At 50.4% G+C, this 12,336-nt stretch overlaps 1 protein-coding gene across 1 annotated transcript in view; it reads left to right on the top strand.

Moving 5' to 3' along the window:
• Positions 1-420: 420 nt before the first annotated feature.
• The window catches only part of ADRA1D (adrenoceptor alpha 1D), a 39,000-nt gene continuing 27,084 nt past the window's right edge, over positions 421-12,336 (top strand). Inside the window, exon 1 of the mRNA XM_063401388.1 lies at positions 421-1,693. Coding sequence (XP_063257458.1) covers positions 727-1,693 — 967 coding nt within the window. The 5' untranslated portion in view covers positions 421-726. The remainder of the gene's footprint in view (positions 1,694-12,336) is intronic.

Here is a 12,336-nt window from a genome sequence, read left to right as displayed (position 1 = left end):
AGAGCGGCACCCCAGTACTGAGTGACCTTCCTGGGGCTACACCCTATGTCTGAGTGACCCTCCTGGGCTGCACCCCACTGCTGCGAGACCCTCCCGGGGGCTGCCTCCTCCCAGAGCGTGCCTGGACCCCCTCCATCATCACCTCATCTGGACCCCTTCCATCATCACCTCGCCTGGACCCCTTCCATCATCTCGCTGCCGGTTTCACTCTACCCGGGCTCGCCTCGTCCCGCAGAGCAGCCCTGCCTCCTCCTCCTCCTCCTCCTCCTCCTCCCCCGGCGGCACCTGACGCGCGGGGCTCCCGCCCGCCCCCGGCCCGTCCGGCCCCTCCCGCCGCCGCCGCTCGGAGCGCGGAGCCGCGGAGCCGCCGGGCGCTGCCGGCCGTGCCCAGCGCAGCCCCCGGAGCATGCGAGGGCGGCGGGGCGGCTCTGACCGCGCTGCCCCCCCGGGCGGGCCGGCGGGGCTGAGCGGAGGGGACAGCGGGGACGGGGGGCAGCGCGGGCGGGCGGCGTGAAGCGGGCGGGGGGCGACGGGCAGCGCGTCCTGCCCTCCCTCCCTCTCTCTCCATCCCTCCATCTCTCTCTCCGTCCATCCCTCCAGCCCGGCCGGGGGAGCGAGGTGCGGAGCGCGTCTTGGCGGGGGCTGCCAGCCGGGGATCATGCCGGGGGAGCTGCGCCTCGGCACCGCTTTCTCCTCGCCCTCAATGGAGCCCGGACTTTTTCTACAATGACTTTCCCCGAGCTGAGCAATGGCAGCTTGAGTGAGAACCGGACGGGACAAGGCAGCCAGAGCGCTGCCAACCGGTCCTGGGGGCTGCAAGGGGAGGAGACCCCCGAGGGCAACGGCACCACGCTGACTTTCGCCTTGGATGTGCAGGCGGTGGGCGTGGGGGTCTTCCTGGCCGTCTTCATCCTCTCGGCCATCGTGGGGAACATCCTGGTCATCCTCTCGGTGGCTTGCAACCGGCACCTGCAGACGGTCACCAACTACTTCATCGTCAACCTGGCCATCGCCGACCTGCTGCTCAGCACCACCGTGCTGCCCTTCTCGGCCACCCTGGAGGTGCTGGGCTTCTGGGTGTTCGGGCGCATCTTCTGCAACATCTGGGCGGCCGTGGACGTGCTGTGCTGCTCTGCCTCCATCATGAGCCTGTGCATCATCTCCGTGGACAGGTACATCGGCGTCAAGTACTCCCTCAAGTACCCCACCATCATGACCGAGAGGAAGGCGGGGGTCATCCTCGTGGTGGTGTGGCTCTCCTCCATGGTCATCTCCATCGGGCCGCTGCTGGGCTGGAAGGAGCCGCCGCCGCCGGACGAGAGCATCTGCAGCATCACAGAGGAGCCGGGCTATGCCCTGTTCTCCTCTCTCTTCTCCTTCTACCTGCCCCTCATGGTCATCCTGGTGATGTACTTCAGGATTTACGTGGTGGCCAGGCGGACCACGCGGAGCCTGGAGGCAGGGGTCAAGAAGGAGAGGAACAAGTCCATGGAGGTGGTGCTGCGCATCCACTGCCGCAGCGTGCTGGAGGAGCCCCTCTCCAGCACCCGGAGCAAGGGGCACAACTTCAGGAGCTCCCTCTCCGTGCGCCTCCTCAAGTTCTCCCGGGAGAAGAAGGCAGCCAAGACTCTGGCCATCGTCGTGGGTGTTTTCATCCTCTGCTGGTTCCCCTTCTTCTTCATCCTGCCTTTTGGTAAGTGACCCCATCCCAGCTCTGCTGCCTGGGGCTGAACCCCTGGGGGCCTGCTCCTTGGGACAAACTTTTCAGGACAAAACTCATGCGTGGAAATGAGGGATAGGTGAATAAACCAGGGATTAATTATTTCAATTAATTAACACTTATTCAATATTTATTAAGCAAAGTCATATAGTCAATCAAAGTAGATAGCAAATGAATAAAATAGCAGCATAATAATTGCTTTAATTAGTTCATTCTGCTTGCAGTATTTTAACTAACAAAGTTCAGGCTAAGGAGGAAGCAGCTCTGTTTCAAACAGGCTGCTTTTTTGGCACAGTGGTCTCCAGTTTTCCTATCTTCTCGTTCTCCCAGTTTGGGAACATGACCCTGTGGGTCCAGGGCTCCCACCTCTGTAGGAGATGAGCGAGGTTTTATCCCTCTAAGGAGTGTGTCAGAGCCTGAAGCACAAATCTTGACTTCCCGGGTTGCTGTTGTTGTGCAGGGAGCCGGAGCAGGACCGGGTATTATCCCTAAGGGTGATGGGTGAAGATCCCGTGTGGTTTTCCAGGACTGATCCGCCACCCCCAGGAGCTGTGGCCCTGCTGGAGTGCCCGTGTGCTCATTTAGGGTTGTCTCACGAGTTGTGCTCTAAAGTTTTGGCAAGTTGGTTGTGAAAAGGATGCTCCCCCCTGCGTGCAGGGGAGGCTGAGCAGGCACAGAGCCCACCGGGGATGAGTGATGTCCAGAGCAACATCCCCTTACAGCACCAGCAGCAGGGAAGCCAGTGCTCCTCACCCCGACAGCAGGCACCCAGCTCAGGGGACCTGATTAACCCTCTGGCATGCTGCAGCTAAACCTGGAGCTGGGAAGAAAGAGACTAAAATAATTCCTGAGTGTCAGCAGCAGCCTTTGCACAGAGCTCAGCAAAGCAGAGAGGGCTGTCATTCCATCTGCCAGCTGGGACACACGTGTCCCACAGCCCATGGGGGACTCGTGTCCCACCAACCCCGCGGCCAGGGAAAAATTCATTACAGCTGGGGCTGCACTTTTCTCAGGGTTTTTCAAATCCTCTTGCTCCGGGCTGCCTCTCAAATGTCAGTGGGAACAGCGTCGTGACTGCAGGACAGATTTTGACCTGCTGAGGCTTTGAGCTCCCTCCAGCACTGGAGCTGTTTCCCTGGGCTGTGTCCTCAGGGGCAGCTGGAGCCCAGGGCTGTGGGACACCCTGCAGTGGGATAATCCTCTGGGATGGATGGTGCCTCGAAAGCTGAGGTGTCCCTGGAGTGGTGAATCAGGGCTGTGCGTGTCTGCTCTCACCATGCTGCTCTCTGGTGCCTCTTTGCTCCAGGTCTCCCTGTGGGTGAGGGTGGTGTTTGGGGGGTTTGGCTCAGCTCTCCAGGGGGGTGAAATCATTGCTGTGAGGATTTTTCACCCTGTGGGAGTGTTGCAGTTGATGGTATAACTCAGGCAGGGAGCAGTAAGGCTGTGCTGAGCTCCTCTCCCTGCAAGACCCAGGATGAATTATCCCATTTGACCATGCCTCAGTTTCCCTTTCAGTGATCAGATGTATTGGGGGAATGGAGGGGAGGTGGTGTAACCTGCAAATGAACACTTTGGGAATTGTGGGGCTCAGGGAGATGCCAGTACTTAAAGGCTGAGCTCTCTGAGCAGCCCCATTCTAATACTCCCTTCCTTGGCCAACCAGGGCAGGAACCAGCTCCAAACCTTATTTGTACCTTTACACCTTAAAATCATGAAATCACAGAATGATTTGGGATGGAAGGGACTTTAAAGATTGTCTAGTTCCAACCACCTGACAACCTTCCAGCTAATGAAGCTGGAAATCAGGATCCTGTTCCTCTGAGTTACTCCCAGTACTTTGAACTGGAGAAGGAACCTCAGGAAAATACTTTTCAGCAGAAAAAAAAATTATTTTGTTTTACCTGTTCTGCCTTGAAACCCTTGAGCCAGCTTCTCTGCTGATGTAAATCAGAGAAGTCAAAAGAGGCACACTGATTTCCACCAGCTAAAAATCCAAACTTCATTCTTTAGGTGCCTCCCATGAAACCCTTTGCATCCCCTGAGCACACAACTGGCCAAGTCCCCTATAAACACAGCTTTGATCTCTACTTCCTGCCATATTACATGTATAATATAAACACAGCAAAAGTTCATTTATTTTACGACTACAAAATATGCTGCCTCTGATTTCCCCTGCCCCCCTTTGGTTAATTACAATTTCCTATTCAAATCTGAGAATCGTTCAGTGCTGTCAAGAAGGGAAGAGAAACTTCTAATCTGGGATTTTACAGCTCAGGAGACAGGTCTGAATCTTGCAGAAATCAGTAAATTTTACTGTAAATCCACAAGCTGGAATGTGCTGGGGCCAGCTCTGCTAAAACAGAAGGTTGTAAGTGGTAAAGTAAAATGGGTGTTGTTTATTTCATTAGAAAACTTAGGTGAAAGAATTCGGGACCAACTGAAAATTATATTGATACACATTTTAAATTAAAGTGAAGCTCCCGTGGAAAACAAAATAACTTTCAACTGAAGAGCAATGTATTGTTTCAACGTAAGAGTAAATGGGGATGTATTAAAATTCAGAGATGTTTCAATTTGAGCCTTCAAATGGCATGAGAGTGAAATGAATAAGTGATCTATTTCCTTCTTAAAATATCCAAATGTTTTGACTTCTTTTCCTCTCTCTTTGACTTGAATTTGCCATCGTTGAGTCACACTGTTCACTGATGGCTGATTGAAATTTTCAGTAAAATTAAATTTTTCAAGTGACAAAAGACTCTCAGCTCCACTTACAAGTCCTTCAGCACTCGGAAACTTCGCACTCGTGCCACGCTCGATGTCCCTGAGTTGTCACACACCCTTGCCACTCTCTGCAGAGCAGCTCCCACAGTAGTTACACAGCAGTAACATTCATCACATCAGTGCTGAAAAGCTGAAATAACCCAAAATTCCAGATAACAAGAGCTGTGTGTGTGCTAAATGCTAATTCGAGCCGTTTCTCCGTGCTCAAATAGCCTACAATGATTTTTTTTTTCTTTCAATCAGCTCAAACTCCCCGATACCGCCACAGCCTGTTTATCAGCTGAGTAATTAACTCCCTCTTGGATGTGTGGTCACAGTTCCTGAGCACGGGATGCTATCACCAGGATTTAAAATACAATTAACAGCTTCTGTGGCTAATGAGGATCTTGGGCAGCGAGTTGTTCAACCCGAGATGAGATCCTAGTTTGCAGCTCATGTTTAGGTCGTGTCTTTGCTGAGTGTGGAGAGCACTGGGGCTCTCCTGGGCTGCTGTCTGGGGATGCTGGGAGGTGGTTCTGGGGTTTGTGGCTCTGGGTCTCAAACGACTGCCAAGAGAATTTACCAGGAGACTTCTCTGAGATGTAGGGCCAGGAGTTTAAGGCTGGTTTTAGCAAAGGGTTCGTCTCCCTTTGGTTGTCTCAGGCCATGGAGATGCTCCAAGGGCTGTGCCCTTCTGCTCTGGAGCCAGGCTGGGAGAGCTGGGAGTGCTCACCATGAGAGGAGAAGGCTCCAGGGAGTCCTCAGTGCCTAAAGAAGGTTCATAAAAGGAGGCAGAAGGACTTCTTATATGGGCAGATAGTGATAGGACAAGGGGCAGTGTTTTGAAACTGCCAAAGGGCAGGGATGGATGGGATATTGGGAAGAAATTCTTCCCTGTGAGGGTGGGCAGGCCCTGGCACAGGGTGCCCAGAGAAACTGTGGCTGCCCCTGGATCCCTGGCAGTGTCCAAGGCCAGGCTGGACAGGGCTTGGAGCACCCTGGGATGGTGGAAGCTGTCCTGCCCATGGCATGGGTGGTGTTGCTGGTCCCTCCCAACCCAAACCATAGCATGATTCTATGACTACAAAAACATCCAGGCACAACTAATGAGCTGATGGTGTCTGCACTGCTGGCATTTGCAGAAAAGTGGGATATATCCTAGTCTGGATTTTTTTACTCTATGTTCTTGGAGGGCTTCTTCAACTTTACCAGTTCTGTGACTCTACAGAGGCATCACTGGCTCTTTTGCTAATGGCAAATCCTGTTAAAAGTTAGGTGCTGGGTTTCTCCTTGCAGTAGGACTCCTGTGCCAGGTGGTCAGGGAACCAGAACCCCCTATAGGTAGATAGTCACCTGCTCTCTCAAACCTGATCCAAAAGGAATTAAATAAGAATAGGAGGAGGGATGGAGGCCTGATCCCATCACTGGGGAGCACCTGAAGTCAGTGTGAGTCCTCAGAAAGGACCATCCCAGGAGTGGAGGTTAAAACCTTCTCCATCAGCACCTCACAAGGATCTAGGAGGAAACAGCCATCCCTTGGGATCAAGGATGCACTAGCTGATACCCAGGATGGTGATTTATGTACTTCAGTGCCTCTGTTTCTTAAGAATGCTCCAGTCTGAGCTCCTATGGTGAGCTCCCATGTTTGTTATTCTTTGGATTTGGTCAGAAATCAAGACTGGTGTGAGAAGGAAAGACACGTAGTGAGAAATGAGGACTGTAGTTAGTGCCAGACAAGGGTGAAGGCCACAACCAAAGGCTCCCTTCTCCCTGTCCATCCACAAGCAGCAGGTTACCCAGACAAGGAATGCCTGAAGAGATCCCTGAGCATGGCTAAAAACCCTCCAGACTGACAGTCTCATGTTTGCCTTGGGTTGGAGACTGGCTGTGTTTGCAGTGGAAGCTGCTGCTCATTTCCAGGTGTGATTCAGAAGAAAAGTGAACTGGCTTTTCCACCTTCACCCTTAAGGAAAGGCAGCTGCTACAGCAGCCAGGCTCTGAAAGGTCTCCTTCAAGCCAAAACACAAATATATTTTTAGCTGCTGTTTGACATAGGGCAGGAGCCCTTTCACAAAGTGTTTTGCAGAGCCGTGGCAGTGCTCAACTTCAGGAAGTGCCACTTGTAAAATAAATGATGGGGAAAATACTGTGAAAGCACATTTCAAATCTGTTCCGGTAGAAATGGAGAATCTAATTCTATTGTGGTAAAGAGCATTTAGCATGGTTTCCTAATAGAAAAAGGGCTTATGTTATCACTCTGTGCCTGTGATGAACTCACCCCCTGATGAACTCTTTTGTGATAGAATCATAGAATGGTTTGGGTTGGGAGGGACCTGGAAGTTCATCTCATTCCACCCCCTGCCATGGGCAGGGACACCTTCCACTAGAGCAGGTGGCTCCAAGCCCCGTCCCCTCTCCTGACCTGGTCACACTGCTCTGGATGGAGCCCATCATCAACCCCTGTCACATTTGAAAAGGTGCTAAAAGTGCTCTAATATCCCAAGTTCCTGAAAAAAAAGGATAGGTGGGTGAAGGACTGAAAATTTCTATACTCTGCCTCATAGAAGGAAGGTTCAGAGCGAGCTCAGCACCCAGTTAGACATCAGAAAATAACTAAAAATCTACAACAAGACACAATCCCAGGAAAAGCCCAAACTTTAGTATTGTTGTACACAGGAAAACCTGATAAAAAAAGATGATTTGAAAGTAAAAGGATAAAAGTACATTTAATTACTTTGATTGTCAGGGCAGTTCCTTGTATCTCCTGGAATTTTCTGAGTTATGGTGGAAGTGGCAGAACTGATGTAGAGAAAGGAATGCAAATTGCTCTGGAATAATTATCTATGGCCCAGAGCACCAGATCAAACTGGAACAAGAACAATTGGGATGAACTATTCCATCTGCCACATGTTCCCTGCTGGTCCTGGTTCACAGAAACCATACATTGATTAAAAGCACCAGCAAAGACACAGGGCCTCAAAAGCTGCTGGTGCCAAGCTCTGGTCAGATTTATTGAACATCATCCAGGCAAGAGGAACCACAGGATGTTCCCATCAAATGGGCTCATGCCAAATTACCATAAATTCATTAAATTATAGGGGACGGATGGATGGAGGAATGGGTGGATGGGTGGATGGATGGATGGACGGACGGACGGACGGACGGGTGGATGGATGGATGGATGGGTGGATGGATGGATGGATGGATGGATGGATGGATGGATGGATGGATGGATGGAGGGAGGGAGGGATCTTCCAGCCCATCTCCCTTTCTCAAGATGAGAACACTTGTCCCAAAAACATTCCTGAACCATTTCAAGACTATTCTTAAAGCATTAAAGTAAGGGGAAATCCATTGCTTTCCCTGACAAATTTTGGTTTTGGTTCAGCAGCCCTCAGATGTGATTTCTGATTCTCTTTTTCCCACTCAGAGTTCCTGCAACAGCATCAGGGCTGTGTAGCAGCCTGCCAGAGTGTCATTCCTGGGGTATGACAGCAGGGATGTGTGCAGTGGGAAAGGCACAGGGACACGTGGGGATGTGCAGCCCACTGGGATAGCTCTGGGGGAACAGTGGATTCACCTGCAGGGATTGTGTCAGTCTTGAGAAACTCGGCAGAAAAACAACCTGGGAGCTGGGTGTCCCTCCAGGGAAAACACATTTCCATCCTGCAGGAGGGCACAGGAGAGAATTACAAGTAGGCACATGGATAACAAGCCCACGAGTAAATTATGCAGCCAAAGAATTAGTGTTGATTCCCTCCACGTGCCCAAGTGCAGAGGACACCAGGGTGCAGGAAAACAGGGAAGCACTCTGTATTTGTATGGAAATAATCAGCCAGAAACAATTATTTGGCGCCCAAATGTTTCCTATCCATTACCTGTGGATGGCAGAGGTGGACAGAGGGGCTCAGTGCAGTTTTTGCTGTTATAACAGATGCTTCATTCTGGGCCTCAGTTAATGATTTGGACACCCAAATTTGAACATCTGCTCTGCTTCTGCCTGGCCAAAGCAATGCTGTGATTGGGAGTAGGACCCAGATATTCCATGGCTTGTGTAAGGGATTATTCTGCTTCCAGTCCACCCTCCAATAAAATAAAGCACCAAATAAAACTATTTAAAGCCAAATGTCCATTTTTATATGGCAGGGTCCTGACGCATCTCAAGGCAGTTGCTGTAAGTAGTGTACCACAAACAGGGAAAAAATAGACCCTGAAAAACTTGAAACCACTGGGATTCAGTGAGCAAAATGTTACAAAATGCCTCAATGGGAGTTTTGTAACCAATACCAGAATACACCACGTAACAGTAAATTCATCTATATTAAGCTAGGTTTGATGGCTTTATTATATTTGACAAAACAAGTGTATTTCCTTGGGAAAGCAACCTGAATTATCTTCTGATGGATCAATAGGACTTTTTCATGCTGTGATTACTGTGCTGTATTGGTAGGGCTGACAGCACCTTTTGATATTATGGGACCCTTCTGGAATAAAGATCCAGTTTGTGGTGTCAAACATTATCTATTGTCTCTGTAACAAGCTGAGTTTGTTCTGCCAAATGTGAGACAACATGGGATGGACAAACCTCTGAAAGATTTCACAGGACAAAACACAGAGTTTGATTCTTGGGGTCTCTATCCTTGCAGGTACAAAGCAGAAGATTTATTTCCATCATTCCTTATGGGATAACTTGCTGAATTGGTTCTATGATTCTAATGAATCAGCTTTGTTCACTGCTTAGGATGATGTTTAGGAAGAATTCCTTCATGGAAGGGGTTGTCAAACACCTGCAAAGGCAGCCTGGGCAGTGGTGGGATCCCCACCCCTGGAGGGATTTAAAAGCCATGTGGGTGTGGCACTTGGAATGGTTGGAGTTTGTGATCTCAGAGGGTTTTTCCAGCCTCAGTGGCTCTGTGGTTCCCTGATTCTACTTCTGCCTGCCCTGCATTCTCTGGTTTGGTGCTCTATGAAGCTGTCACATGGAAACAGAAGACTCTGCTTCTCCCTGCACCATAACTTATGGGTGAGATCAGCCCAGGGATGGATTAACTGGAGTGGCTGGAACAGGAGATGGTTTTTAGCTGCTGCTAATGAATAGCCCTCCTCCAAGAGGGCTCGTAGCCGATGCCTTTGGAGCCAAGCCCAAGAACCGCCAGATCTGGTGGCAGAAAACCAAGTGCCAGCTCCATCAAGAGAGGGCATGTCCTCCTCCTGGGCAGTTTCCAACCTGAGGCAATTCACAGCTCAGCCATTAAGGCCCCTGAAATGCAACTTTTATTTTTACCCCCTCCAGTAACTGGGAGAAAAAAAAAATAAATTAAAAAGAAACATTTACAAGGGATTCCTGCTGGGAGAAATCCCTTCACCAGCCAAGTCCAAGCCACCTTTCCTGTTGTTCACAGTGAGCAAATTGATGGCATTCAGTTAAGGAAGATCAGCAGGAGACAGGGAATACAGGACTGGCCCCAGCTCTTTCCAGCACAAATCTGCCTGGAGAAGTGTGCCTGGTGCTGTAGGAAAATGGGATTGTTGGTGCCACTTGGTTTCAGGACCTAGAATCAAACTTGCTCCTCTTGTGTCCGGGAGTTTATTTGTTATGGTTAATGGGATCTACATTTCCCCCAGTGAGTCAGAGGCTGGAGCAAATCACAGGGGTTTCCCTGTCTGATCTCCTGAATTAAAGAGCTCCTGGCTGTATTCTCCTGTAAGGCTCCTGCAATGCAAGACTGCAAGTGCTGAGAAACCCAAGAACCAAGCAACCTTCCAAAAAAATGTCCATGATGGGGAAAAAAATAGCCATAAGGCAGCCCTGCAAGAGATCTCCAGTTAAAGGATCAATTGTGGAAACACTGAGCAGGGAACAGCCCCCACTGCACAAGAATCTGGCCCCAGATTTTGCTGGAAGGGCTATGCCAGAGCTCAGTCCAGGAGACAGGAGCAGGACCTTGATGAAAGCGTTTAGGTGGGGAAAAGATAAAAAAAGAAACTTGTTTGGAATTAGGGAAAATCGTATCCTAAGCCTAAAATTGCTGGTTTGTAGTGTAGAGACAGTGAGGAATGGGGGTATCATTGTGGCAATGAGGCAAGAGGGGGTTAGGGCAGCAGGACCAGGAAAGGGACAGGAATGTCCCCTGCAGCAGGGGGATGATGTGGAGCCAGGCATTGCTGAGGGAAGGATGTCACCAGCACAGTGGGCTTGTGTCATATCTCATCCCTGGCTGTTTTCCAGCTCAAGTTTCTTCAGAGCAGCTTCACAAATCACTGAGAAACAGCTCATGAGTAATGACAGGATCACAAAGGGCACTGACCCAACATCCAGGGGCTCAGTTTGGAGCCCCAAGGTCACCAGATGAAGCAGGGGATGGTGTTATTTCTTGCCCTCTCACCTGACACCTGTATTCCCTCCCCAGCTGTGTTCTCAGAAATGCAATTTGGAAGAGCGTGGGGCACACAGAAAACAGTGGTGGCACCATCACCTGCCCCTTGTCCTGGTTTGAGAGCAGAGGACTTGGGTTCAGAGCAGCTCCAGGTTTTGAACCTCAGCCTTTGAAGCCAAGTTCTCTCAGAGACACTTGCCAGACTGCACCAGGAAAGTTTTTTTCAGCCATGGGCTCTTTCTGTTCCCAGGGTTCCTTCCATAGGGATTATCTGGAAAGCTGTGAGGATTCAGTGTGAAGTCCAGCTGGCAACCAGCCACGGGCTTGTGGGGATTTGGGGAAACAAAGCAGAGTGACTTTACATCACAGGGTTTGTTTTCTGTGCATTCCTCACTCAGATATTATCATGGAATCACAGAATGGTTTGGGTTGGATCCCAAATAACATCCAATTCCACCCCCTGCCATGGGCAGGGACACCTTCCACTAGCCCAGGTTTCTCCAAGCCCTGTCCAATCTGTCTTTGAACACTTCCAGGGATCCAGGAACAGCCACAGCTTCTCTGGGCACCCTGTGCCAGGGCCTCACCCCCTTCTCAGTAATGAGAAAGAGAAAGAAGGAGCAAAGCACAGGATTTTCCAAATACTGCATCTCTCCCTTTCTTCTGCCTTGCAAAAACCGGGTTATTTGGGAATAATCATGCTGTGCTGCACTTCCAGTGACGCCACACAGTTGCAGCACTCCTGGACTCTTTGCAGACTGATCCATCCTTCATGATGCACAAGCCCATTAGTCCCGTGCTTCAGTCTCTTCTGCGTCAGGGGCTGTTCCAAGTGTTATTTCTAGGCTGGAGCAGCTCAAACCAGTGGATCCAGATGGATGTGGGAGGCAGGAGAGCACCCCGTGGTATCTGCATGCAGACAGACTGCAGTTTTGCCAGCATTTAGGCAAAGGAGAGGTGCAGATAGTGGCAGAGAGCTTCTGCTCTCCTGGGAAAGCCACCCAGGAGAAGGGAACAATTCCCATCGCATCTCATCACCTCCCCTGCCACCGCCTTCTCTCCCTGAGCCCTCTTCCCTGAACCCTTCCTTAATCAGTGCTTCTCCTCTCATCCATGGTTCTGATGGACAAGGAATGCAAACATTTCTGGTGTGCAGGTCAACAAAGAAGCTGGGATCAGACTCACAGGTGAAGATTTCTAAGGAGAGTTGTCTGTGGTGCTGTCTATGGTGGATGTCTCATCTCCCATTACTGTCCATGCATACAGAGCCTTGACTGCTCACCAGGCTTGGATTGCAATTTACTACCCTCAAATACACCTGGTGCCATCCCTGATGGAGATGAGGAAACCACGTGAGGTTTTGGTTGCAAAACAGGACCTAGAGAATCTCCCATGCTCTTCTAGAAGGACATCCAGTGTCCAGGAGGGACATCCCAGGGCATTTATCTCCAGTGGTACAAGACATGTAGGTGACCTCAG

The sequence above is a fragment of the Prinia subflava genome, chromosome 7, assembly GCF_021018805.1.
Source record: "Prinia subflava isolate CZ2003 ecotype Zambia chromosome 7, Cam_Psub_1.2, whole genome shotgun sequence".
NCBI classification, from domain to species: Eukaryota; Metazoa; Chordata; class Aves; order Passeriformes; family Cisticolidae; genus Prinia; species Prinia subflava.
Note: the sequence above shows the minus strand (reverse complement) of the source record. Positions and strands in the feature narration are given on the sequence as shown.